The sequence below is a fragment of the Coloeus monedula genome (genome assembly GCF_965178545.1).
Source record: "Coloeus monedula genome assembly, chromosome: 2".
In the NCBI taxonomy this organism is placed as follows: domain Eukaryota; kingdom Metazoa; phylum Chordata; class Aves; order Passeriformes; family Corvidae; genus Coloeus; species Coloeus monedula.
The window spans coordinates 34,253,386-34,276,159 of NC_138782.1; the positions used below are offsets into that span (position 1 = coordinate 34,253,386).

The window sequence follows — 22,774 nt, forward strand, 5'->3', positions numbered from 1 at the left end:
GGCTGTGCTTTAGGCTTTTTGCCCAACGATCACAGAGTGCAACAGCAGCACTTCCCCACTTAGCAGTGCTGCTTGGGGGATAAAAGCTTCAGTGTTTTGTGAGGGCCTGCATTGGAACTCATTCAAGCACAAAGGCCTCTTTCCACTGAGGGGCTGTATCACAAGCAGCCTCCATGTATCATCACCAGCACCCATCTCCAATCCTTGATCTTGCTGGGAGCAGATAGGTACCCGGCAGAGGGGTGCCAAGTCTCTGTGGTCCCCATGGTCCTTGGCATCCCTGCCAGGTATGCCAGTGAGTGGTTGTGCTGGGGTTGGTGCCATGGTTGCCTGTCCTGTCCCACCAAGTGGCTTGGAGCTGAGAGCAGATCTTGTGCTTTGATCCCCTGGGTGGTGATTTTGCTGCAGGGAACCTGGGCTGTATGTGGGATGTGCACTGCTGTTCCTAGAGCTTTGGATGGAGACAAGTATCTGCTGCCCACCATTTTTCAGTAGTAAAACTGGGGTTTAGATAGTCGAATTAAGGGTAGCATTTGAACTTCCAGCTCTTTCTATGTTTTGTTCTGAGCAGGCTTTCAGTGAAATTTTATTTCAGTCTTTTTCTTGTGGCTCTTACCACTCTCTCCTGCTCTCATTTGCCTGTCCCCCCCTCCTGCCCTTTGTTTCACAGTTGAAATAGCCTTTTGCTTTCTGTGGAAGATGGGGATAGCAGTAGGTAAACATGGCCATTTGTTGAATCTTTCCTCTCCTGCGTGAAGAGAATGTTTGCACTGCCATCATGGCGTGATTGCCCTCACATCCCCAGCTCACTCTGAGCTGTCTGGATGGGGCTCTGGAAGCAGTGGAGCTGTGACAGGTGAGGATTTTGCACTGACTCGGTTCCTGAGCCAATGCTCAGCTTCACAGACAGGCTTTGTGGTCTGCACAGAGTTCTGTGCCTCTGCAGAAACTTTCCTGGCAGTGGTGGAGCTGCTTTGGTCACGTACACAGGGAGGTCTCCAGGAGAGCTGGGGCACTAGGTAGTCAATGCCTTGCTCTGCTACCCCATGTCTGCACACCCCCTCTCTGGGGTCAGCAGCCCTGAGAATACATCATCCCCTTTGGCTCTCCATGTAGAGAGCAGTCCTCTCCTCTGACAGCTCTTCTCTGACAGTCCTTCTCCTGCCCACCAGCCTCCAGTCTCCACCTCAGCATTGAAGAATTTGGGCCTCAGGGTTTAGCATTTAGCATCAGCTGGAGTTCCATGGAAATGCTCCTATTCCTACTCGATTTCTGATAGCGTGCTTTGATTTCATACTGGTTTGGTTTTTGTTCTATTTCTTTTCTTGCTGTTTTTAGTATACCTGGGAGTTTGAATTCGTTTCTCTTCCTGTGTTTCCAGAGCAGGTTTTATCATGTGGGTGTGACTCTGGTGGAGTCTTCACCAGCAAAGTCTGGAGCATTTCCCTTGTGTCCCACTAGCTGGGGAACCCAGTTTGAAACCACTACCTCTGCTTTGCCTTATTTTTCATGATTCAGGAATAACAGCTGTCATCTGATATTTTTTTCTGGTTTTGATATGAAAAGGAGCCTGTAGTTATTCATTGATTGGAGTTCATGCACCTTTGCTGCTAATCTAGTCAACAGATGATTAGCAAATTGACTTTTTTCCCCATTTTGAAGGACTGAAGTGTGTGTGTTGTGCTCTCCTTTCATCTCCTATGTCAAATGATCCAGCCATGAAACAACAGCTGAGTTTCAAAGTACTCTGGTTTAAAGATCTGTGCACATGGACCTCTTTGTTGAAGAGTCACTGTTGTACCAAAGGCATTCAAAGTATAAAAAGGGGAAAAAAAGCAGAAGAAGCAGCACCAGTGGGGGCTTTGGAAATGAGCTGATCTTGAATTCAAGGGAGAGAGGGTGAAACCCTTGGGACCATTCAAACAAAGTCCATTTGCCTGCACAAGTTATTAGCAGCAGATGGTGGGGACATCGCCTGTTGGACTTTGCTCCCAGTGCTGGCAAGCTGCAGCATGGCTGTGGAAGGCATTTTTCCTGTCTGAGTGGGGATATGCAGCTTCAGTGTCTCCTGCATGTCACGACAGAGAGGCAAAAAAGAGAGAGCAGAAGTGTGAGTTGCATCTCCATCTGAGCTGGCCTTGGCTCTCTGGTGAGGTGGCTACTCAGAGGCCCCTAGGGATGGGCACAGTGAAAGCTGAGAACAAAGGCCAGAGGGTCTGCAGTCTTTCGGGTGCCTGTAGCTGTTCATTGCCCTTCAGAGGGTGGTGGGTGCATGGAGCAGCTGGAGATTGGCTCAGGGGACTGGAAACCTGGCAGGAGTTTGCATAAAGGAGACAAATAATCAAATCTACCAAGGAGCCTGGTGCTCGCCTGTCCTGCAATATTCACCTGTTCCTACAGCACATGGGTCGGATAAACAAGTGTCTGTGCTGCCCATGTCCAGTTGAGTTCCTCTCTTTGTAACCCTTTTTTCTCTGACTAGATTGTTTCATGTTTGGGTATTTTACAAGTTGACAAACAAATCATTCTGTTAGTGTCTGTATCTTCTAGAATAGAGGATGATTTCTCCCCCAGGCTGCTTGCCTCATCTGTGTTTTCCCCTAAAATGCTCAGGAGATTTAAGTAGCAACCAGACAAGAAATTTGCAATATTTTGAGCACTCAGCTTGGCAGGATCTCCTCACCCAAGTGTGGCTCTGTGTCTCATTGGGTTTTGCACCAAGACTTAGAGATACAGCTCAGACTCTGTAGCTGGCATAGGGGGAAGTGGGTTGGGAGAGATGATAAAGTCTCTTTAGGGCCATTATGAGACAGGCATGCTTTTTTCATTTCCCAGCCAAAGCTGGAATCTTCCAGGACAGTGTTGCTGAGGTGCAGGCTCTGACTACCACTGTATCTGGAGCCCCTAAAGGTTTGAAGACAAGCTACTTCATATTGCCGGCATTGAGTTGTCTATAGAAATTCCACTCAGGCATAAGAGTTAGGCAGTAATGCAGAGTTTGTGCCACAATGCTCTGTGTGTGTAACATCTGTCACTTGATTCTCACCAAACAAAGTTGCTGATCAATTTTACTCTGCTCCTTAGCACTCTGCAGTTAGGTGGACCTATGTAAGAATATTTTGGGAATATCTAGGAAAACTAATGAGCTGCTGCAGGCAGTGGAGTTGGGGATTGAGGTGATCAGTGATAATCTGGTAACTGATACTCTAGTAAAGTACATGATCCTGCTTTGGTTTTAAGTTGAACGATGATCTCTGGAGCAGGTGTTGCAGTCGCTGGGGGGTGTACCTGCTATTCATGACATCTCACATGATTTTGTTGCTGGCATTTTTCTAAAAGAAAAAAAATTATAGAGGTGCTTCAAGGAAGTGACATTGATTAAGCAAAAAGTTATTTTAAGACTGTGGAAATCATCTGGCTGAGCTTTGCAAAAAGAAACTCTGTTTCTGGAGATGCAATCAGACAGAGATGTAAAGACACAGTCTTGGTCTCCTCCAAGTGAAAAAAAATCCCATGCTATTTCAAGTGGCAAAGTTTCGTGCTCTGTGATTACTTTCCACAACTCTGTCATTTCTCTGTGCACTTCTCCTTGAAAATTGTATTTTTTTCTTCTTGCTCAAGGGTAACTGTGTTGTGTGGGGTCAGACATGGTTCTTTGCATATCTTGTGAGTGGCTGTGTTTCTTTTGTGGGTGAATGGATGTTTGTGTTTTAATCATGATCAGTGTACAAACACCAAAGGACTCAGAGACATTTTGCTACTGAAATATGATGTGTTCCCTGCTGCAAATTTAGGCCAGGTGTACAGTAAGCAGATTTTTTTTTTTTTTTTTTTTTTTTTTTTTTTTTTTTTTTTTTGGCATGTGAGGTTTGGGCTGCAGTGAAAACACCGTGGCATGAGAGCAAAAGAACCTCAGTGGAGATCTGTCTTGTTTGGGGTTGTAACCCTTAGTGTCAGCAGGCAGGGAGGGCTTCAAGATGTCTTTTAGTTTAGGACAGTACTGTGGTAGCACAGAACTGCCCAGGCAGCACATGATGTTGGAAGAGTCAACAGAAGGAGTTTGGGTGAGACAGAAGTCTAAGGAGTGGGAGGAGACCCAGGACCATGGATACGCTTTGATCCTCAGCTGTCCCTGGGCCTTCTGCATTGCCTCTCTCTGTGCTAGGGGACCAGCCTGGCCTTGTGTTAAAAGCAGGAGTTTAATCAGACTGAACTGTACCAAGCATCTCCCATGGGGGAAATTCCCTGCAGGGACTGGGCTCCTTTTGCTGTTGCACTGGGCAAAGAGGCTGTGAGGGGCTGAGCTGAGGAGGAGGAGGCCCCTGAACAAGCAGCCAGGGAATGTGTTTGGAAAGTGGTGGTGGCATTTGGTTTGGAAAATAGGCTCCCCTGGGCAGCCTGCACAAAGACATCCAACGCCTGAGCTTGGTTACACCTGCCCGCTGCCACCTCCTCTCCCTCTGCTCTTGTGCTGGTCTTAACTGCTGACTGATGGGCATGGCTGGTTTTTCTTCAGCCATTAATACAATATTGATCCACAGCCCTGCTGACAGTGTTAATGGACACTGATTGTGTATTATTATTTCCATAATTGTCCTCAAGCTGGAGTGAATTCTCCTTTTCAAATGGCCCATTGACATCATGCCCCGCATTGTGGGCTGGATCTGGTCTGGTTAATTTGTTTTGTCTAAAGTTTCAGCAAAGCCTGTGGTCTTCATCCCTAGTGGAGCAATCAATGAGACCAGCTGAGCAGTGCTGGAGCACACATCAAGGCAGTTTCCATCCCCTCCCAGAGGAGGGTGTTTTGTTTGGCTGTCAGGATGCTGCCCCTGCAGACCCTTCCCGTCGTACCAGACCTTCCTTGCTGCTGACGACTGTTGCTAGCATGTCTCTTCCCTTCACGCGTGCACTGGCTTTCCCTTGTGCTCTTCTGGGGGGACATGACCCCTTCCTCACGGGTCTCCATGTTGGTGTGCCCCTGCTCACCGAGCAGATCTGTGCATTGCATGAACAGGCGGGATAAAACGCTGACTCCAGCAGTGACTTCGAGGCCTGAGCTGCCCCTTGGGTGTTCTGCTGTGCATGGTCTGCAACTCACAGCGCTGCAGGGCAGTTCCTGGAGAGGCAGTCACTGACAATGTCTCTTCAGGAAGAAATGCCACGTGGATTTCCTGAGTGAAATGCTTATTCAACCCCCGTGGTCCATACATACCATGTGTTTTCCCATTTCTGGGAACTCCCTTCCAGATGCATCTGTTACATGCTACTTGCTCAGGATGGGAAGGGTGAGGAAAGGGGACAGAAAGGTTCTTAAGAGGTTTAAGCAGCAGATTAGCATCTGATGCCCTCCTTTTTGTTCAAGTGTAACTATGAAGTGTGAGTCCGGGGAGCCTGTGAACAGGAATGGGAAGGACCTTGGCTTCTTTGCCTAGGGTGTGTGTAGAAGAGGCTGAATTACAACTGCACCAGATGCATGGAAGATCATAGCTTGCCTTGCAAAGCAGGGTGGTAGATTCAGGCTGAGGAAGAGGAAAGCTCTAGGTGCAGCTTCCCTCTCTCCCCATCCTGGAGGAGGAAGGTAGCAGAGGTGGGTGGATTCAGTGCCCCTGTGCGTTCAGCAGCAGGTACTGGCCCAGCAGCTTTGGAGATAAATGTTCTTCATCCTTGAGCCATCAGCAGGACATGCAGATGGCAGGGGTAGTGGTGGGACAGAGTCAAACAGTGATGGCTGCTGTTAGGGTGCTGGGAAGGCAGCAGGGAAGTGCAGTAGGTGCTGAGCTGCAAAATGGGGGAGCAGCTGCCCCTGTGGGTGCTGACAGTGACTAAGGGAGTGCCAGTGCAGTATCTGTCACTCACCACCCTCTCTGTGAAGGAGCTCTCATCACAGTCATTTTACTGATGGGATCTGAGCTTCGAGAAGATGAATGGCTAGACCTGTGAAGCAAATACAAATGACTCAGTCCTCTCCAAAAGACCATTTCTCTCTCCTTTTCTACGTTTCCATGTTATTAGCAACCTCTAAGCACCAAGAGTCTCGTAAACTTTCCAGGTTATGGTAATAACAACATTGTACAGTACACTGCACTGGGAATAAAGTTATTTTATCCACTTCAATTTCCTTTTGTTTTAATGTGTAAATATATCAAGCGAAAGCATAGTAGGAAATCTTGATGCAGAGGCCAAATGCATTACAGTCCAGCCGTTTTCTGAGGAAGGGCCTAATGCTGCAGGTTCATACTCAGAGTTTTTTCCCTTCTAAAGCATCTGACATTTAACATTTGGCTGGCCTAGTTTCTCTGGAGGGCTTTGTATTGAGAACCTTCCCTAAATTGATCTCTTACCTGAAAGTGGAATAAAAGAGATGATACATCTGTCCTTCAAAATTCTGGGAAAAATGGGAGGGGAGTAATCTGTCCCTTCTTCCCCCATAAAGACCATCAGAGATCTTCCTTGGACCTCTGTTTTGGGGTTTGCTGGCCTGAGGTGAGGGATTCTGCCCCAGAAGGACTCAACAGGGGAGATTGTCTCTGTCCAAGGGTTGTTCTGTGTGGAGCACTGTTGAGAATGGCTGGGGTTACTCTTTCATCTCCAGCCCTTCTTTTCCTTCCTGAGGGCCTTCTGTGAAACTGTTACTCTGAGAGGCATGTTCCTGCCATCCTGTTGTGCTGGCAGTGTGCAAACTGTCTGCATGCTGAAATCCTCCAAGAGACCTGGGATGATGTCAAACATTAATATATTCTTTCTGTTCAAGCACATTAAAAGTGCAATTAATCCTCACAGTCTCTCTGCCCATCTGTAATACAGCACGAGGTGACTTTCCCAGCCTTTGTGTGCTGTGGCAGGCTGAGCTTGGAACAGAGACCTTCCCAAGTCTCATCTTGTGATTTAATGCAGTCCCCAAAGAACTTGGTTCATTCATTGCTCAGCCCCCACCTACTAATATCAAGTTGTAACCAAACCAGAGGCAGTGTCTCAGGCTCCTGTGCCATCTACCTGAGTGCTTTTCTTTCCAAGACAATGCCAAGCTTTCTGAGTTTCCTTCTGAGAGATCAGGTTCAAGTGGGGTTTAAGACATGAAAAACAGTGGCTGTTCTGCTGCGTAGCTGGTGCTGTTATTGCCAGAGAGCTGTTACAGCTTAAGCAGTGGGGATTCCCTGAAAGTGATGTCCCTTTCCAATGATTTAGCTGAAAGGTGTTAGTGATGGTGACACAAGCAAGTTCAGACACCTGTGAACAAAGCTTGCTTGTAAGTTTCACTACAGCTCAGTGTATTCAGGGAGAATTTGGGAGAAGAGGACAAAATTATGACCCAGGGTTTTATCCCCAGAGCTGTCGTTTTGTTGTAGTCTTGTGCCATATAAGGATTAGTTTAAATAATGTTTCTCTCAAACTCAAAGTTATGCCAGCGAATTACCCCAAGGTATTTTGGCACCAGAATAGTTGCAGAAAAGCCTTCTAATCCTATACCACTATACCTAATGATTTTGCTGTGGAAGTTACCCATGTGGAAATGCCTCTGGACAAGCGGTAAAACAGGGTTACACAACACAGGTGAAATAATGAAAGTGGAATAGACAAAGGGAAGAGTGAAACTTTCAATGCTTACTTTGTATACCATATGGGGTACAGCAGTGCAGCTTAAGAGCAACATTTAACTGGGAGCTAGAGCTGCAGATAAATATTCCAATTCTCTGTGGGGTGTCTGGAAATTAGTTTTTATAGCAAGGTCATGTTTGCAAAGGGAGAATAGAGCCACCAGCTGGCAAAGGCAGCCCAGAGACTGTGAAGAGAGGTTACCAGAGCTTTGCTGCTTCAGGGTGCCAGGACCCTGCTGAAATGCAGGCAGGACAGTTTGGAGATTGGAGGAATGTGGCACAGGATGGAAAGGGGCAGAGTTTCTCTTTTAGTCAGCAGAGATGGATAAGCATCACAGCCTGTGTCTCAGCCCTGTAAGCGGTGCTCTGCAGTATACGTGGGGCTAAAGGTGTCATGGCAGATCTGCAGGAAACTGATCTGAGGGCTGAAACAGCACAAGAGGCTGTCATTTGGATTAAGGTATATTAGCAAAGGTTATGTAGACTTCTGAATTCCTCCTCTGCAACTGTTGGCTTGACAAGCATTCGTGATGTCTTTTCCTGATAAATCATTATTTTAATTAATGTATTTAGTCCATACATGTATGTGTGTACAAACACACAGATGTGTGTAAGCATATATACAGGTTTGTGCTTTCTCCTGGGTTCGACAAGACTCTCTGCCATCCAGGCAGGGGAAGGTCACTCATGTGCTCAGTTGTATCAATGAAGTCTTAACAGTCAGTTTTGGCATTCCATGATGCCCAAGCAATGGCAGGAATCTTGAGAGGCCTGCAGAAGGGGAAGACAGGAGAGGCTGGGGAATTTGTCCATGTTTGTGCCATCATATTATTCAAATAGACATGTTGCTTCTGTTTGTCAACAGTTTGGACAGTAATAATGATTTTAACGAAGTGCCACCATGCTGGAAAGACAGACGAGATGGAAAATGAGAGAGTAGCTTGCTGTATGTGCAGTGCTGCTGCCTGGGTGTTGGGTGGCCATGGCAGGCTGTAAAGCCCCAGCAGCAAGAGCAGAGCCCTGTGTCCACTCCCATGTCCCTACTGCTTGGCCAGTGCATTGTGGTGACACAAGTACATAAAGGCTGATCTCAAAGGCAGATCTTCTCCACTGACCGAGCCCAGCCTGTCCAACCGTCTGTACTTCTGGTGGATTAAACCAGATAAAATCCAAGCACTTCTCTTGCCTGGGTGATTTGGTCTACAGCATTTTGGTCATGCCAAAAGAATGAAAATAATTTTTTAAAAGGTAGTCCTTGAAGCTCAACTAAACTTGAGGAAAAAGTGGATGCTTGGTTCAGCTTTAACAGGTTGTGCAAAATTTATTCTTGCCTAGGAAGGCTCTCTAAGTCTCATTGCTTTAAAGCCTTTGATCATTTCCTCACTGGTTTGTTCATTTTTGTTATATTCCACTAATGGGAGCTAGAGCCAGAGTCACCTGAAAGCATCCTAGGAAGCTGGTTAAGTATCCCACGGGACTGTCAGCGAGACACCAACTCTTAGACACGTTTGTGGGTTTCTCTGTTTCTTGAAGTGCAACTGGAGTTTCCCCCTCAAACAGGCTCAGGTGTCCTGTTGGGCTGCACAGTCACCTTCAATGCACCTCAGCCACTTCTCTGATCACACAAACGCTTTGGAGTAGGGAGCCAAAGGCTGTTTGCACAGAACTTCAGAGCTGAGGCATTTTTCTTTATAAAATCCTGTTCTACTAGAGCTTGTCTCTTCCTGCTTGTCATCAGGGCTGCAGTGGGATATAGGTGCTGTTTGGTGGTGTGGCATTTTATAACTTTGTTTTGAGAACTTTCTTTCTATGTACTTTTTCACCCATTTTCCTGGCTGAACTGGCAGTAATTGGTCTCCATTTGCAGCTGTAGGTGGAGAATCCCTACAGATTATGGGGTCCTCTGGTCCTGCAGAGGCTGTTTCCTCTGGCTCAGGGCTGAGACAGGCTGCTATTTAATATGGGAAAGACTTGTTTTTCCTGCAGTGTGTGCTATGCCTGTTCTAGGGATGTGTGCTAATAGCTGTACAGAGCTTCAGGGCCCTTTCTGGCTCCGCTCAGTAGTTATCCCAGTCCCCTGCAAGGTAAATCATAGTAATCAGGCTTATTTTAGACAGCCATAGAGCAGTTGTGATTTGACCAAGTCCCTGCTATAGCTGCTTGCACATACTCCTCTCTAGGGGAGACGACAGCAGGAAATTTTTAGTCCTCAACCTGTGCAGGAGGGTCCACCCCAAAAAACCTCCATATTCTACTTTTCAGTATCTAGAGCTGCTCATCCCAACAGGACCAAAGGTTTTAAAATAGTAGTTGATATCAGTCAGCCAGGAAATGGGGAAAATTGCGTAATAATATATCCCCTAAGACCTCCGTGACGCATTGCCAGAACTGCCTGGCTCTTCCTCTCTGTAGCTTAAGAGGTGGGAGAAGCCACCCTGGGCAGTGGGCATAAGGAGATGGAGTACTGGTCCTTTCCCTCTTTACCTCTTCTTTCCTCTCCACAGCTCCTGCTCAGGCCCAAATCATCCATGCTGGGCAAGCGTGCGTGGTGAAGGAAGACAACATCAGTGAACGCGTTTACACAATTCGGGAGGGGGACACGCTGGTCCTGCAGTGTCTGGTCACAGGACACCCCCGGCCACAGGTAAGCCTTCGGTCTTGCCAGTCACCCCTGCTCCCCACAGCACTTGTTTGTAGTCTCCACATAGTGGAGAACTGTGGGCAGTGGGGTGTCCAGCTTTCTCCTACATGTTGGACTCAGGCGGGGATGCCCCATTTTGCAAGCACTTAGCTTGTTAAGCTGTGAAGCATTTAAGCTCACTTTCATGGAAAACAGTCCACAAAGCTTTGCAGAAGCTTACAAAGACCTTTTACTTGTCTTCAGTATGTGAAGTCCCTCCAAAAACTGAAAGTCCAAACAGAAATCATTATACAATGCACCCTCAAATCTTTAACCCTCTTAGTACAAAGTAGAAACAGCCTAGAAAAGGCTTCCCACATGTGCTTGCCTTTAGAGTTGGTCCTTCATGGTCCATCAGTCTCTCAAGCTTCTCTGGATGTACAGCCAAGGGCACACTGCTCAGGGGAGTTTGGGAAGTTGTTGGTAGCGCCCATCACTGAGCCCCGTGCGGAGCCTGCTGGTCATTGCTTTGTGGCCACTGAGCAGAGGCAGATTCAGACTTGCAGCACTGGACACATCCATGCTGCAGTCAAAGACACAGTCCAGTGGGGAGATACAAAGCTGAGCTTGGCTAATGGTTGCAGTCCTTACTTGGGGTGCCCAGAGGCTTGCAGAGCTTCAAGCCCGTGCAGCCACCTCAGCACCCTTCAGATACTCAAGCTGGGCAGTTCAGTGTTAGAGTGAATGTGTCCGTAGAGGTACTGGACCAGAGCATAGGTCTGCCAGCTCTGAGACAGAGCGTGGTAGGAACAGCAGCTGGTGCACACTGCAAGGCTGGATGTGCCAGAATACACTCAAGGGAGCCACATATAATATGTGTCTTGGTCCCCTTCCTCAATCTTGCCGAAGGTCTTTGTGGAGAGAAGCCATGAATCTGCTTATGCCAGTTAGTGTCTCTGTGGACTTGCTTGTGAGGAGCTACTTGGCAAAGAGGTGATGACAAAGGCAAAGCTTTGAAATGGTTTTTCCATCAAAAGAATATCCTGGAAACAATAAAAAGAAAATTACCTGAGCCAAGTCAGCAAAAACAACCAGCCTAGGCTTGTGACAGTGATGGACAAATGATACCTGTGTGCATCAGAAATGGGGAATTTGGTAGCAGTGGCCTAAGGTTGTTGAATGTGTGGAAAGGTCCTGGCAGGTTGTAGGGATTTGAGCCTGAGTAGCTAGAGAGATTTCTGGAGCAGAGCCTGTTGCAGACAGCGGGCTAGTGGGCAGCACTCTGGCTTGTCATTGCCCAGATCTCCACGGGGGACATCAGAGCCTGGAACCAGGAATGACCAGGGAGACTGGAACCTGCGCATATAAAATGTGCCATGCATCCTATTTCTGCCCTCCCTCCTAATGGATAGATTTCTTCCCCAGCTAAGCTCTTATCCTAACCTTTGTTTAATCTTCTCTTTCTCTTTCTATCAGCCAGTCATTAAAGCATGAAAATGTGGCCAAAATACTAAAATGAGATTGTGATTGAAAAGATTAAAGAGCTGGCTGAAGTGTCCTTCAAAACAGGAGACTCCAAGAATCTTGGGGCCCTCAGACGATTTCAAAAGCCTACAAAGGCTGAATAAATCCATGGTCAATAGCTCTGAGAATCTGCTCAGCCTGGTGCTCTGGGAATGAGATGTAGGCACCCCTGCTCCTTCTAGAGCATCAGTACCAATCAGGTGAAGGCAGTGAGCTTTAGGCAAAGTCTGGCAGAGTGGTCAAGGTATTTGGTTCATCTTATCTATGGCCAATGCTGAATGAAAGTCTCTTTTTTTATGCTGGTTGATCTCAGTCCCAAAATCTAGATTGTCACCAGAGTAGGAGGCTGGTGGTCAGCAGCCTTTAGAAGGGAGGTTGCAGACAGAGAAAACCAATGGGCTGAGAAAAGTTGTCTCTCTCTTCCATTGTCTGGAGTGCACAAAACAAGGGGGAAGCTTGTACTGCCACTGCAAGGGCTGTACCTCATTGCAGATATAAGAGTAACCTTCCAGTCTTTGGGATTGCTGCCTTCTTGCCACCATTCACCATGAAATATCATGCAGCTCCGTTGCCCCTGCAAGCCAGGACCTTAAGACATGTAACATAAGGACAAAGAGATGACAAGATGGCTTGAAATCTGAAGGGATTTTTTTATTTTCTTTTTCTGTATCTTTAGAAACAGAGGAAAAGCTTGTGTACTGCAAAAGGATGACTTACAAAAATAAAATATACAGGGGTTCCCAGTGGGAAAGGGGCAAGAGTCAGATAGCAACTGCATTTTTTCACTCATGGAAAAGCAAAAAGCAGAAATAGCCTTGCTGTCCAGAAAAAGATGAGTGTGGACTGCAGTAAAAGCTCTGTAGCTGTGAGCTGATGTCTGCTGTAGCATCATGGCCTACCAGCCACATGGGGTCTCAAGGCTGAGTGCTGAAAGTCCTGTGCTGTGCAGATAGTGGAGTAAAACTGAGCAAGCTGCTAGGTTTACAGAATCAGAGCAGGAGTGGTAAACATGCAGTGTGTGTCTGCGTGAAGTGAGGGGTTTTCCTGGACTCTTGGACATGGGGATTGGTGATGGACCAGAATCAGCACCTGGCCTGCTGAGACATACTGAGATCAGTAGTTGAGCTTTGCGAAGTCTAGTGGTGCTGTAGGACCTCTATGGAAGTAGCTAGGGAGGAGGGGGAAGAGCAACAAAGGGAGCTCTGCTGAATCTTGGGATCTCTATTTTGTGTCCCTGATTTCATTTCTCACGTTCTTCTCCGGCAGGTGAGATGGACCAAAACTGCTGGCAGCGCGTCGGACAAATTCCAAGAGACGTCAGTGCTTAACGAGACCCTTCGGATTGAGAAGATCCAAAGGCTGCAGGGGGGCCGCTATTACTGTAAAGCAGAAAATGGGGTTGGGGTCCCTGCCATCAAGTCCATTCGAGTAGATGTGCAGTGTAAGTCGTTTAGCGGCAACCCAGACCTTCCCACAGTTCTACTGCATGTCTCTGCCTTGCTGCGGGGCCAGCAGGGAGCTGCATTGCCCTAGGACCGCGTGCACCTGACTCAGGAGCAGAGGGACTGCTGTGGTCTCCCCAGTGGTCTTTTTTGCCTAGGAGATTAGATCCATCCCTGATAAGCATAGCTGTGCTGTCCTTGTGAGTCATTCTTAGCTAGGTGCTGTGGTGTCTGTCACTGACAGGGTTCCCTAGCACTTGTCTGGGATGTAGCATTGTGGGTGGCTTCTGCTTTCTTTGTCTTCATTTTGAAGCTGACAGTGCTTGAAGCAAGCAATATTTCTTGAAGTTGGTAGTGTCCCAGATGCTGGGGGCATTCCTGAAACCTGTGTCCTGCTCCCAGCATTGCTACTTCTGTAGCATGGCGGAAACAGAGCCAAAAATTCTGGAATGCAGCTGAGGAGGCTGAGCTGTGATAGGGTGAACGTGAAGGTGACTCAACATTTCCCTGGTTGGTCATAGTGCCCGTCCTTCTTGAGTCCTGGACATGGTGCTAGTGGCTTTCCACCTTGGGCTTCAAGTTTTGAGGGTTTCTCTTAATGTTTTTTTCTTGGATTTAATGTTTATTCTCGGGCTGCTGTGGTCAAAAGGGAGGGAAATTAAACTTATGCCATAAGTCCCCTATGGGAGAAATCCAAGATTTAATATCTAGGCAACTTGTGAAGAGATTTGCTCTCTTGGAGAAGATTACCATTATATTGTCCTTGACTATCCACTATTCCAATTTTCTCCAGGCCAACTAACAAAATACCTCTCCTCACTCATATTATCTGAGAAGGCAAGAGGCTGATGCTAAAAAGTTATAAGGTATGATAAAGCAGCTGAATCTGTCCCTTAACCTGTCATGAGCTGTTCTTACATTCCCTCTAGCAAAAAGGTCCTTCCTTCTGAGCTGAGGGGCACTGTGGTTATCTGTCAGGGGAACAACCTCCAGGCTTCAAAACCCCAGTACATGCCTGGAGTCTGGGCAGACCTTCTTGCTGACAGCAACTGCTGCCTAACTGCTTCCTTTTTGTCCTGCTGTCCAGCCCAGCTGTGGTGCGACTCTCATAAAATGTGCCACAGACTTGGGCATCCTTAGCTTTTGGCAGGTTTACGATCCACAGTCATATTGTATGGCTGGGAGTAGCTCCCATCTCTGTTCCTTCCTTGCCCTACCCTTTATTGGAGTAGTGTAGTGTGGGCACCTTCCTACCTAGGCTGTGGAAATGGATTGCTTCAACAGCAGCCACTGTGGATAGGATGAGTGTTTTGTTCATTGGCATTGCATCACTTTGTTTAGAGACGTTCTGACACCCACCCTAGATCTGCTTGGCTTCTCTGCCTGTTTCTTCTCCTACATGCAGTGGAGGCATATGATAACTCTCCATTGCAAAGGATACTTGCTTTTGTCAAGCCTCAGTGTGACACCTTGCCAGGGCCTGTGTGTCTAGGAACAGGAATGTGCCATGAATCTCCTCATGCCCTGAGGGTGCTCCCATGGTGCAGGCTGGAGCTAGAGTGATGTAGTGTCCTGTGGTCCCTCATGCAGCTCTGACCTGTAGAACTATGGGGCTAATGGGGTGGCCAAGGGCATTCTCATACTAACATCTACTCTGCAGATGGACTTGGTACTGCACCTCTGTTCTGCTCACTTGGTTTTTGGGGAGGAGAGACTATTTTCTGCTAGTATTTGCAGTAGGTACAAGGGAACACATGGGAAAAGCCACAGTTTTTGTTGAACGCTCACCCAGGCAACCTTCAGCTGAATGAACCAGAATTTGAAAACAAATCCGTTCTTTTCCTGCATCCCATTTTGTAGTTAGAGGTAAGTAATCACCCTCATGTGTACCTTGATGTCCTTGACAGCTGCTGCTAGTTCTCAGTCATACTTTTGCTATTCAACAGCGAGGTTGTGCAGAGAACATCGTTGGTGCCAAGAGGATATTAAACTGGAAACACTAACCCAGGTAGCATGATATTCCTTTGCCCCAAGTGGGCATCAGTGAGGCTTTAAAGTATTGGTTAGATACTGGCAGAGAGGCAGCTGCTGTTCGGAGTATTTCCATGTGGGAGAAAAAGAAAGTAAAGAAAAGAAAACAATGAATGGTTACAAGCTTTTATTGTGCGTGAAACATCCCCCGTGATCATCTCCATGGGCAGCCTTGGGCCAAATTTATCATTTGAGCAGCTCACTGACATCAGTGGCATTACTTGTACATCAAGGACATACATATTGTCGTAGGTCTTATTTTAGCTTTTCTCAGGAGGGCTAGACCTAGAGCTGACTGCTACAAAAGAAGGCTGAAGGATTCAAAGGAGGAAAGTTTTAGCAACCAAAAAGAAGTTGTTATTTTCTGTGTGGGGAGTAGTTGGGAGCCAGAAGACTGGGATGGTGAGCTTCTTCTTTGGTTAGTAAGGGAAGTGTTTTACCTGCTGAGAAACAGAGTCTCAGAAGGATGGTAGCTACAGAGTCACTCATGTGAAATTTGAACACATAAAGGAGGGTTAAGGACAAAGAAAGAGGAAAAGAGGAGAGGCTATGCTCAGCATCCTGGTCCAAAAGAATTTGATGTTCAGTCACCCTATGGCCACATGAAGACAGCACTGTATGGAGAGAAGCCCTTTTTTTCCATCTGCATGTTTTTCTTCAGCTGTGAGTGTTTTTTGGTTGGTGGAGTTTTTTTCCTGGGATATTTTTTGTGTCTTGTCATTATTCCACTAATGGCTCTACTCATATCTCTGAGGTATGGTCAAGCAGACAAATTTCAGGTCCCATTACAATTGCTGTCTGCCAAGCATACGACTCATTAAAAGAGGCAAATCCACAAGTTGACACTTGTGATTCAGCAGAGAGCATATGTTGTTTGGATGACATGTTAGCAGAAACTCATCCCTGCTTCCCTCTTCCTTACTGGAAGTCAGATCTCCAAACTTAGAAATCTGTAAAAGAAAATATTGTGAAAACTAGGTGGCATGGGAGGGCAGGAGGTGATGAGCACGTTGGCGTGTGCAGAGGGCCATGCTGGCAGCACAAGAGGATACTTGGTACAAGTACCTCCGTTTCCCCGCAGCTGAAGATGAGGTCATAACGTTCCTGAAAATACAGAATCCTTTAACTTGAGCTCTAAAGGTGCCTTATAAGACATACGTAAAGACACAGGGACTGATTTCGGTTTTAGAGGGCCAATTCTTGTTGTCTTGGTTTGAAAGACAGCTGTCTGCCAAGGAAGGCAGGAGCCTCCCTTGAAATGAAAAACTCAACCCCCTTCCTGCCAAATTCTACGATTTTGAAATCAAGAGGCTTTTAGGCAAAGATATGGTAAATAGGAATAACAGTTCTTTACTATTATATATATATATATGTATATGTATATAACCAGTCAAACAAAACAACAACAACTATGGCAGTAACAGCAAACAATCACAAACCCAGTCCCAGCCTTCTCGGCTGTCGGGCCCTTTCCCCTCGGGTGCAGTTCCGCTCGCAGCCGGCAGGGGCGCTGGCGGCTCCCGGTGAGCAGGGCAGGTGCGATGGTTCCCCCGCGGCTGCAGGGGGCGCTCCGGAGCGAGCTCGGGGAGCACGCGGCACTGGCGGCCTGGGATCCCGGGAAGGGATGGGACAAAGGCTTCACAAACCCCTGGGCAGCCGATCCCGGTGTCCGGCCGGACCCTCGGGAACAGCAGGCTGGAATGGCACACTGGAACGGCAGGGACAAGCACAAATCCTGGATGGCAGATGAGATGGATCAAACTCCAGAGCTGCAGCGGGAACCCCGGGAGGTCTCCGCAGGCGGGGCGTGTGGGGCTACGATGTAGCGAAGGCTCGAAGCAATGGTGGGGACAGGGCAGCTGCAGCTCGGCTCCCTGCGGGGCAGGGAAAGGCTGGCTTGGGTCCCAGGGCTTCTCCCTGAGGCACCCAAGCAGATGGTGAAAAGATTCCTCTTTTAGTAAGGTGGGCTGTTAGGGTCCCGGTGCAGCAGCCGCTCCAGTGAGCAAGCTCCACTCACGGTAGAAGGAGGGCAGCTGAAAAGCAGAAGCCTGCAGTGCTGACAAATTCCCTCCACCAGGATGGCAGCCTCTCTCTCTGTCCTAACTCTGAGAACAACCGTCCACACACCCAGGTGAAAGAGAGTAGCCCGTTGGACCCCTCCCGCTGTGGCCAGATCTTTTATTTCTCCCAAGCACCCAGCAATTTGTTGCCCCAGCAAAATATATAGGAAAAATTCCTCAAGAGGAGAAAGAAAAGAGAAGGGGAACTCCCAAAACCCCAACACTTGTCAAAAGGGATCTTTACATTTAACCTCAGTCTCAAAGTGGTTCTGTGAGGAGAAAGATCCACTGCCTCTGAGGTTTCCCCCATGCTACGGTGATGTTGAAAATTGATACCTGCTGCAACTTCTGAGAAAATCATCCCTTTTTAGCAGGTGGGCAACTGTAGAGGGGCAGTATGCTCTGTGTGGATGGAGAAAATCCTCTCCCTGCAGGGCTATTGCTTCTGTCCTTGCAAGTGTAGTCATTGATTCAGTCATGGTGGCTGCATGTCTGGTGCAGGTACAATAAGGGAATTGAAAGGAGCATCTTTTGTAAAGGGAGAAAACAAAAAAATCTAATCAGTTTAGGGAGGGGTAATGGAGCTGCAGTGAGTAGAAGTTGCTGAAGAAGGACAGTCAATACAGACTTTGAAGAAAACACACAGAGGATATTTAATAGGAAAAGAGAGAAATTATACATACCTATTACAGTGTTTTGCAACTCATCTTCCCATGACTCCCCAAGAGATTTGCTCTGTCTAGATGACTTTCCAACTCAGCTCCTTGATCTTGTCCTGATTTCTTACTTTCATTCTTTGTCTTGAAGGTTTGTCATGTCGTTTGTATGGACATCTGACAGCGATGAGCTTAGCCCCATGATTTCAGGAGGGATTTGGGAACCAGAAAATGGAGAAATTATGATGGAACAGAGCTTCCTGGGATCCTTCTGAACTCTCACTGAAGTAGAGAGTAGTGATCTTCTGTAGGGGGGGGTGCCATTGAGGAATGTGAGGCACCCCACTGCTCTGAGACACATGGCAGGCAGGTGTCTTTTTGGGGACTGCATAGGGATCTGCAAACCAGAGACTGCTTCCTATTCTCTGAAGGTTTATGTGGTGAGCGGGAGAATTCTGGCTTCTCCTGTCTGTTCCCTTTAGATACTGGTTGTATTACCTGCCCTCAGATCAACTCTTAAATCAGCAGTTGTCATCAGCCAAACGTGTGGGATCTTTCCCTCTCCTCAGTGGTACCTGGAGCATCATCTGCTCTGCAGGCTGTACATGCAGACCAAGCTTTGCTAACAATGGCTGCGACCCTCCTTACCTCCCTTCCAGATCTAGATGAGCCTGTTCTCACCGTTCACCAGACCATCAGTGACGTACGTGGCAGCTTCTACCAGGAGAAGACCGTCTTCCTCCGCTGCACGGTCAACTCCAACCCACCAGCTCGCTTCATCTGGAAACGGGGAGCAGAGACACTTTCTCACAGTCAGGACAATGGTGTGGACATCTATGAACCCCTTTACACACAGGTGAAAATAAGCAAACCTCTGCCAACTTGTGTTGAGTGTCTTGCTGATGCAGAGCACTGTAGTGGATGGTGTTTCCTTCCCTGCATGGATTATGATGCTGGGGAGAGGGTGCAGGTCGCTGCAAGGAGCACTGTCTCCAGAAGGGCCAGTAGACCTTCCTTCTGCATGCAAATTCACAGGGTACAAGAGGAGTTGAGCAGTAGGAGGGAGTGTGACAGCCTAGGAGGACCTTTCCCTTTTTGTCACTGTCCCTGAGAGCAGTGACACTGCTCCCCTAATGAGGTTATGCAGCTGTTGGATGGCTGAGACTAAAATCCAAGCAAACAATCCCAAGACTGGATTTCCTCTATCTTCCATCACTAATTTTTTTTCTTAATTGAGCGCCCAGGCTCTGTATATCAGCGAAGGCCTTCCTGTTTAGCAGCAGTGTGAGCAAATGGCAGGTATTGCTGTGGGATCCACGAGCTTTTCTTAATGGCCACAAGTAATGGGGAGCCCAACTGCCTGGGCACTTTGTGACTGTTGTCCTGTGACAAGGTGTCCACATAATTTCTCCTTCTTCTGCTTGCCTGTGTTGGACTTGCCCTGCACAACCAGATTTCCCCTCTACACACTACTTTCTTCACAGTAATTAGCCTGCCAATGCAATGGGAGATGGAAGGGAACTTTTCTTTTGCCAGGGCACTCTGGGCATGTTACCCTAAGCTGAGCTCAGGATCTGAATGTCCTTTAGATGCTAATCAGCCCCAGTACTTCCAGCAAGGCTGCTAGGGAACACATGGCAGCGATGGGTGGGAAGGGAGGGCTGAAGGGGCAGCTCCCCAGGGCACCTGTTTTATCCCAAGCACATTCCTGCATTCCCAAAGCTGGGCCCAGAGCACATTCTGGCTGGATTTGATTTCTGAGCAATGCCCCAGGCCACCTTTAAGTTAATGTAGTCATGTTCATGTTTTATTGAAACACGCTGCCTCTGTAGGTCATGGAAATGGGCATCCAAATGGAAATGTTCAGGGGGATGAGGAGGGAGGAGAGAGCTGCAGGTTAGTGGCAGATTTGCAGAAACGCTGGAGGTCAGCGCTGCTGTTTGGCCCTGAAGACAGCTTTGTCTGTGTGCTATGTGGCTCCCAACTAGGACATCCCTGGCCTTAGAGAAAGCCACCATGGGTTCTTCCAGTTTTCACTAGGCTCAGTGTAATTAACAGGAGACATTGCTTAAAGAGAGGATGTCTTAGGACTTGGGATATTTTCTCTAGCTAAATAAGGCATCTGGCAAAAATTTACCATGTTGCAGCATTAATGTTTAAATGACCCAGCATGCTGCAGCTCCTGTCAGGCAATGCTCCCAATATGATGGGTCATTCCCAGCTCTGAAAGAGGGTGTTGGGACTGCTGTGCTCAGACAGGCATGCCCTTGCAGTCCTCAACAGCAGCATAAGCCTGTAAGTTTGAGTTGGTGAGAGTTGAAGTTAACAAAAGCACACCTCTGCAACACTGTTGGAAGGGGAAAATCTTTCTGGAATGTTTAACAAAGTACCCATCGCTGGAGTTTGCAGTGTTGTCTTAGAGATGAACCTTTATCAGTGTCAGGTTTGAATAAGCTTTTACATTAAAAATGAGGTGAAGACTTCACTGTTCAAGCTTTTAAAAACTTATTTGCACTGAAGGTTTATACACATATACCCAAATTTACTAATCAATACACAGGATACATGTGACCCTGTAAGTAAGTAGATGACAAGCATATTGTAAATGCCATAATTTGTGTGGCATAGCAACAATTATCAGGGGCAGGACTTTCTAATTCACTCACTTCACATCCTTGTTCTCTGCATATTATCATTCCTGAGCTCATTGTCCAGTCTTTTGAGGTTGTCATCAGGAGGATTTGCCATGCTGACACCTCCTCACACTTGCAGGCAGCTATGGAATGGTTTCTCCAAAAGAAATTCAGACAAACACAAGGAGAACAACAGCAACAAGCCATCAGTGGAAGACATATGGGTTGCAGAGTGTGCAAACCATAGGATGCAGCTCAGAGCTTGCTGCATTCCATAAATAAAAATCTACAGAACATGTCTATCGTTAATGTAACAACTTGATTCTGTTTCTATAACAAGCCAGTAACTAATGGAGTGCAGGCAGTGATGTTATTTGTTACCTTAGAATGAGGAAAGTCTATCAAATTCTCTGCAGTCACTCTGGATTTACATCAGCATAAATGAGATTAGAATTTATCTGGATAGAATCTGGACAAGAGGGATCAGAAAGTTTTGGAAGTTCTCTGAGTATTTCTCTGAATTTTTTTTCCTCCTGTACTACAGATTTCTACAGCATAACTGTGAACTTGTCATATTTAGGCCAGTATTAATGCCCCAATCTGCTCTGATTTGCTTTGGTTTGGCAATGTTGAGTCCCGAGTGACTTCCCTTGGGTTCCTACCGACATCTCAGAGTTAGATCTCAGGGTCTCTTCTGGGCTGGTTAAGATTTGTCATGTTCTACAAGATGTTTCTGGCAGTAGTTGATGAGAAATTACGCCCAGACCTGTTTGGCAGTGCTTTCAGGTTGTGTCAGTCAGTTGCTGGGTGTTTTGAGAAACCCCAGAGGTGAAAAGACCATTGCAAACATTTTGTGTCTCCTTTATACAGAGCTGGGGGGACTTGAAATCTGCACAGTTCCCTGAAATTTTCGTGGGAGCTGCTGGTAATCTGTAAACTTTGGGATAGGATATGGACTTGGAATGATGATCTTTGCTTTGTACACCTGTGTCTTTTTTCGCCCCGATTTTCCCCAAATCCCAGGGTGAAACCAAAGTCCTGAAGCTGAAGAACCTTCGACCTCAGGATTATGCCAGCTACACATGCCAGGTGTCTGTCCGCAATGTCTGCAGTATCCCTGACAAATCCATCACCTTCCAGCTCACAAACACCACAGGTGAGAGGGGACATGAAGGGTCCCTGCAGCACTCTGACCCTTCACCTGCTCAACAGCCATTACTCCTCCAGGAGGATAACACAGCGCTCTGCCCAGGGCCTGCAGCACCTCAACCTCATTTACATGGCTGCTGGGACTACAGATCCTTCACACGGAAGTCTTGTGGCCAGGGCTGCTCTAGTTTCTTGTAGCACTGCGTATAGCCACTGCCTTGGCCAGGACTGCCATGAGATCATTAAAACAGACTATGTGTAGGTGTTGAGGCACTATGTAGCTTCTAATTCATACTCTGTTTTATTTATTTATAATTCTAAGTGACTTTAAAAATAGATTTGATACAGTCTAGAGCAGGGCAGTGCTGCAGCAGTTCCTACAAATAATTCATCCTTGTGTGACTCCAGCCTGATTTTCCAGGCTGTGCTCTAAGCACCTCCCAGGCAGTGGGCTCCTCTGGTGCTGGTGTTTGTTGAAGGCATACTTCTCCAGTGCCTTCCCAATAAATAAATTTTACACTCATATTAATACTGGCAGTGCCTGAGAGCACTTCCTGTTGTGAGCATATTCAGTTTGGTGCTGCTTGCTTGATTTGCAATAAGTGAATGATAACTGAGTGTCATGTATCAAATACTGGCAAGGACTTGATTGCAACCTGTCCATTAAAAAAAACCTAAACCAAAACCACACAATAAAAAATCCTCACCTGCAAAGCCCCCATGTGTGTTGAATATTTGCAAATAATAAGTAAATGTCAGGAAATTGCTTCCAGCCCTGGGGTATTCCATGATCAGAGAGAAAGGCATTGTAGTTGTTTGAATTATTCACCTCTCTAATGTAACACAAAGCAGTTTGCATCCCTTGTGTCATCTTTGTGCAGCGGAAACAGAACTTTTTTTGATGTTGTTAACTGTTGACGGGATACTGTTGAAACTGTTTAAATTATGTTTATTGATCTGACTTGAGTTCCAAGGTGCTGAACAATAGTTGCCTTATTTTATGTAGGAAGAAGCAAAATAATGAGCTTAAGAAAGTGAATTATAGCTAATGTCAGAAAAAAGTA

The 22,774-nt window shown here is 46.9% G+C and overlaps 1 protein-coding gene across 1 annotated transcript in view; it reads left to right on the top strand.

Annotated features, from left to right (window-relative positions):
- MDGA1 (MAM domain containing glycosylphosphatidylinositol anchor 1) overlaps positions 1-22,774 on the top strand; it is a gene marked incomplete at both ends in the record, with an annotated part of 139,779 nt that overhangs the window by 37,039 nt on the left and 79,966 nt on the right. The window contains 4 exons of the mRNA XM_082302670.1: positions 10,100-10,239; positions 13,006-13,180; positions 18,588-18,784; positions 21,585-21,717. Coding sequence (XP_082158796.1) covers positions 10,100-10,239; positions 13,006-13,180; positions 18,588-18,784; positions 21,585-21,717 — 645 coding nt within the window. The remainder of the gene's footprint in view (positions 1-10,099; positions 10,240-13,005; positions 13,181-18,587; positions 18,785-21,584; positions 21,718-22,774) is intronic.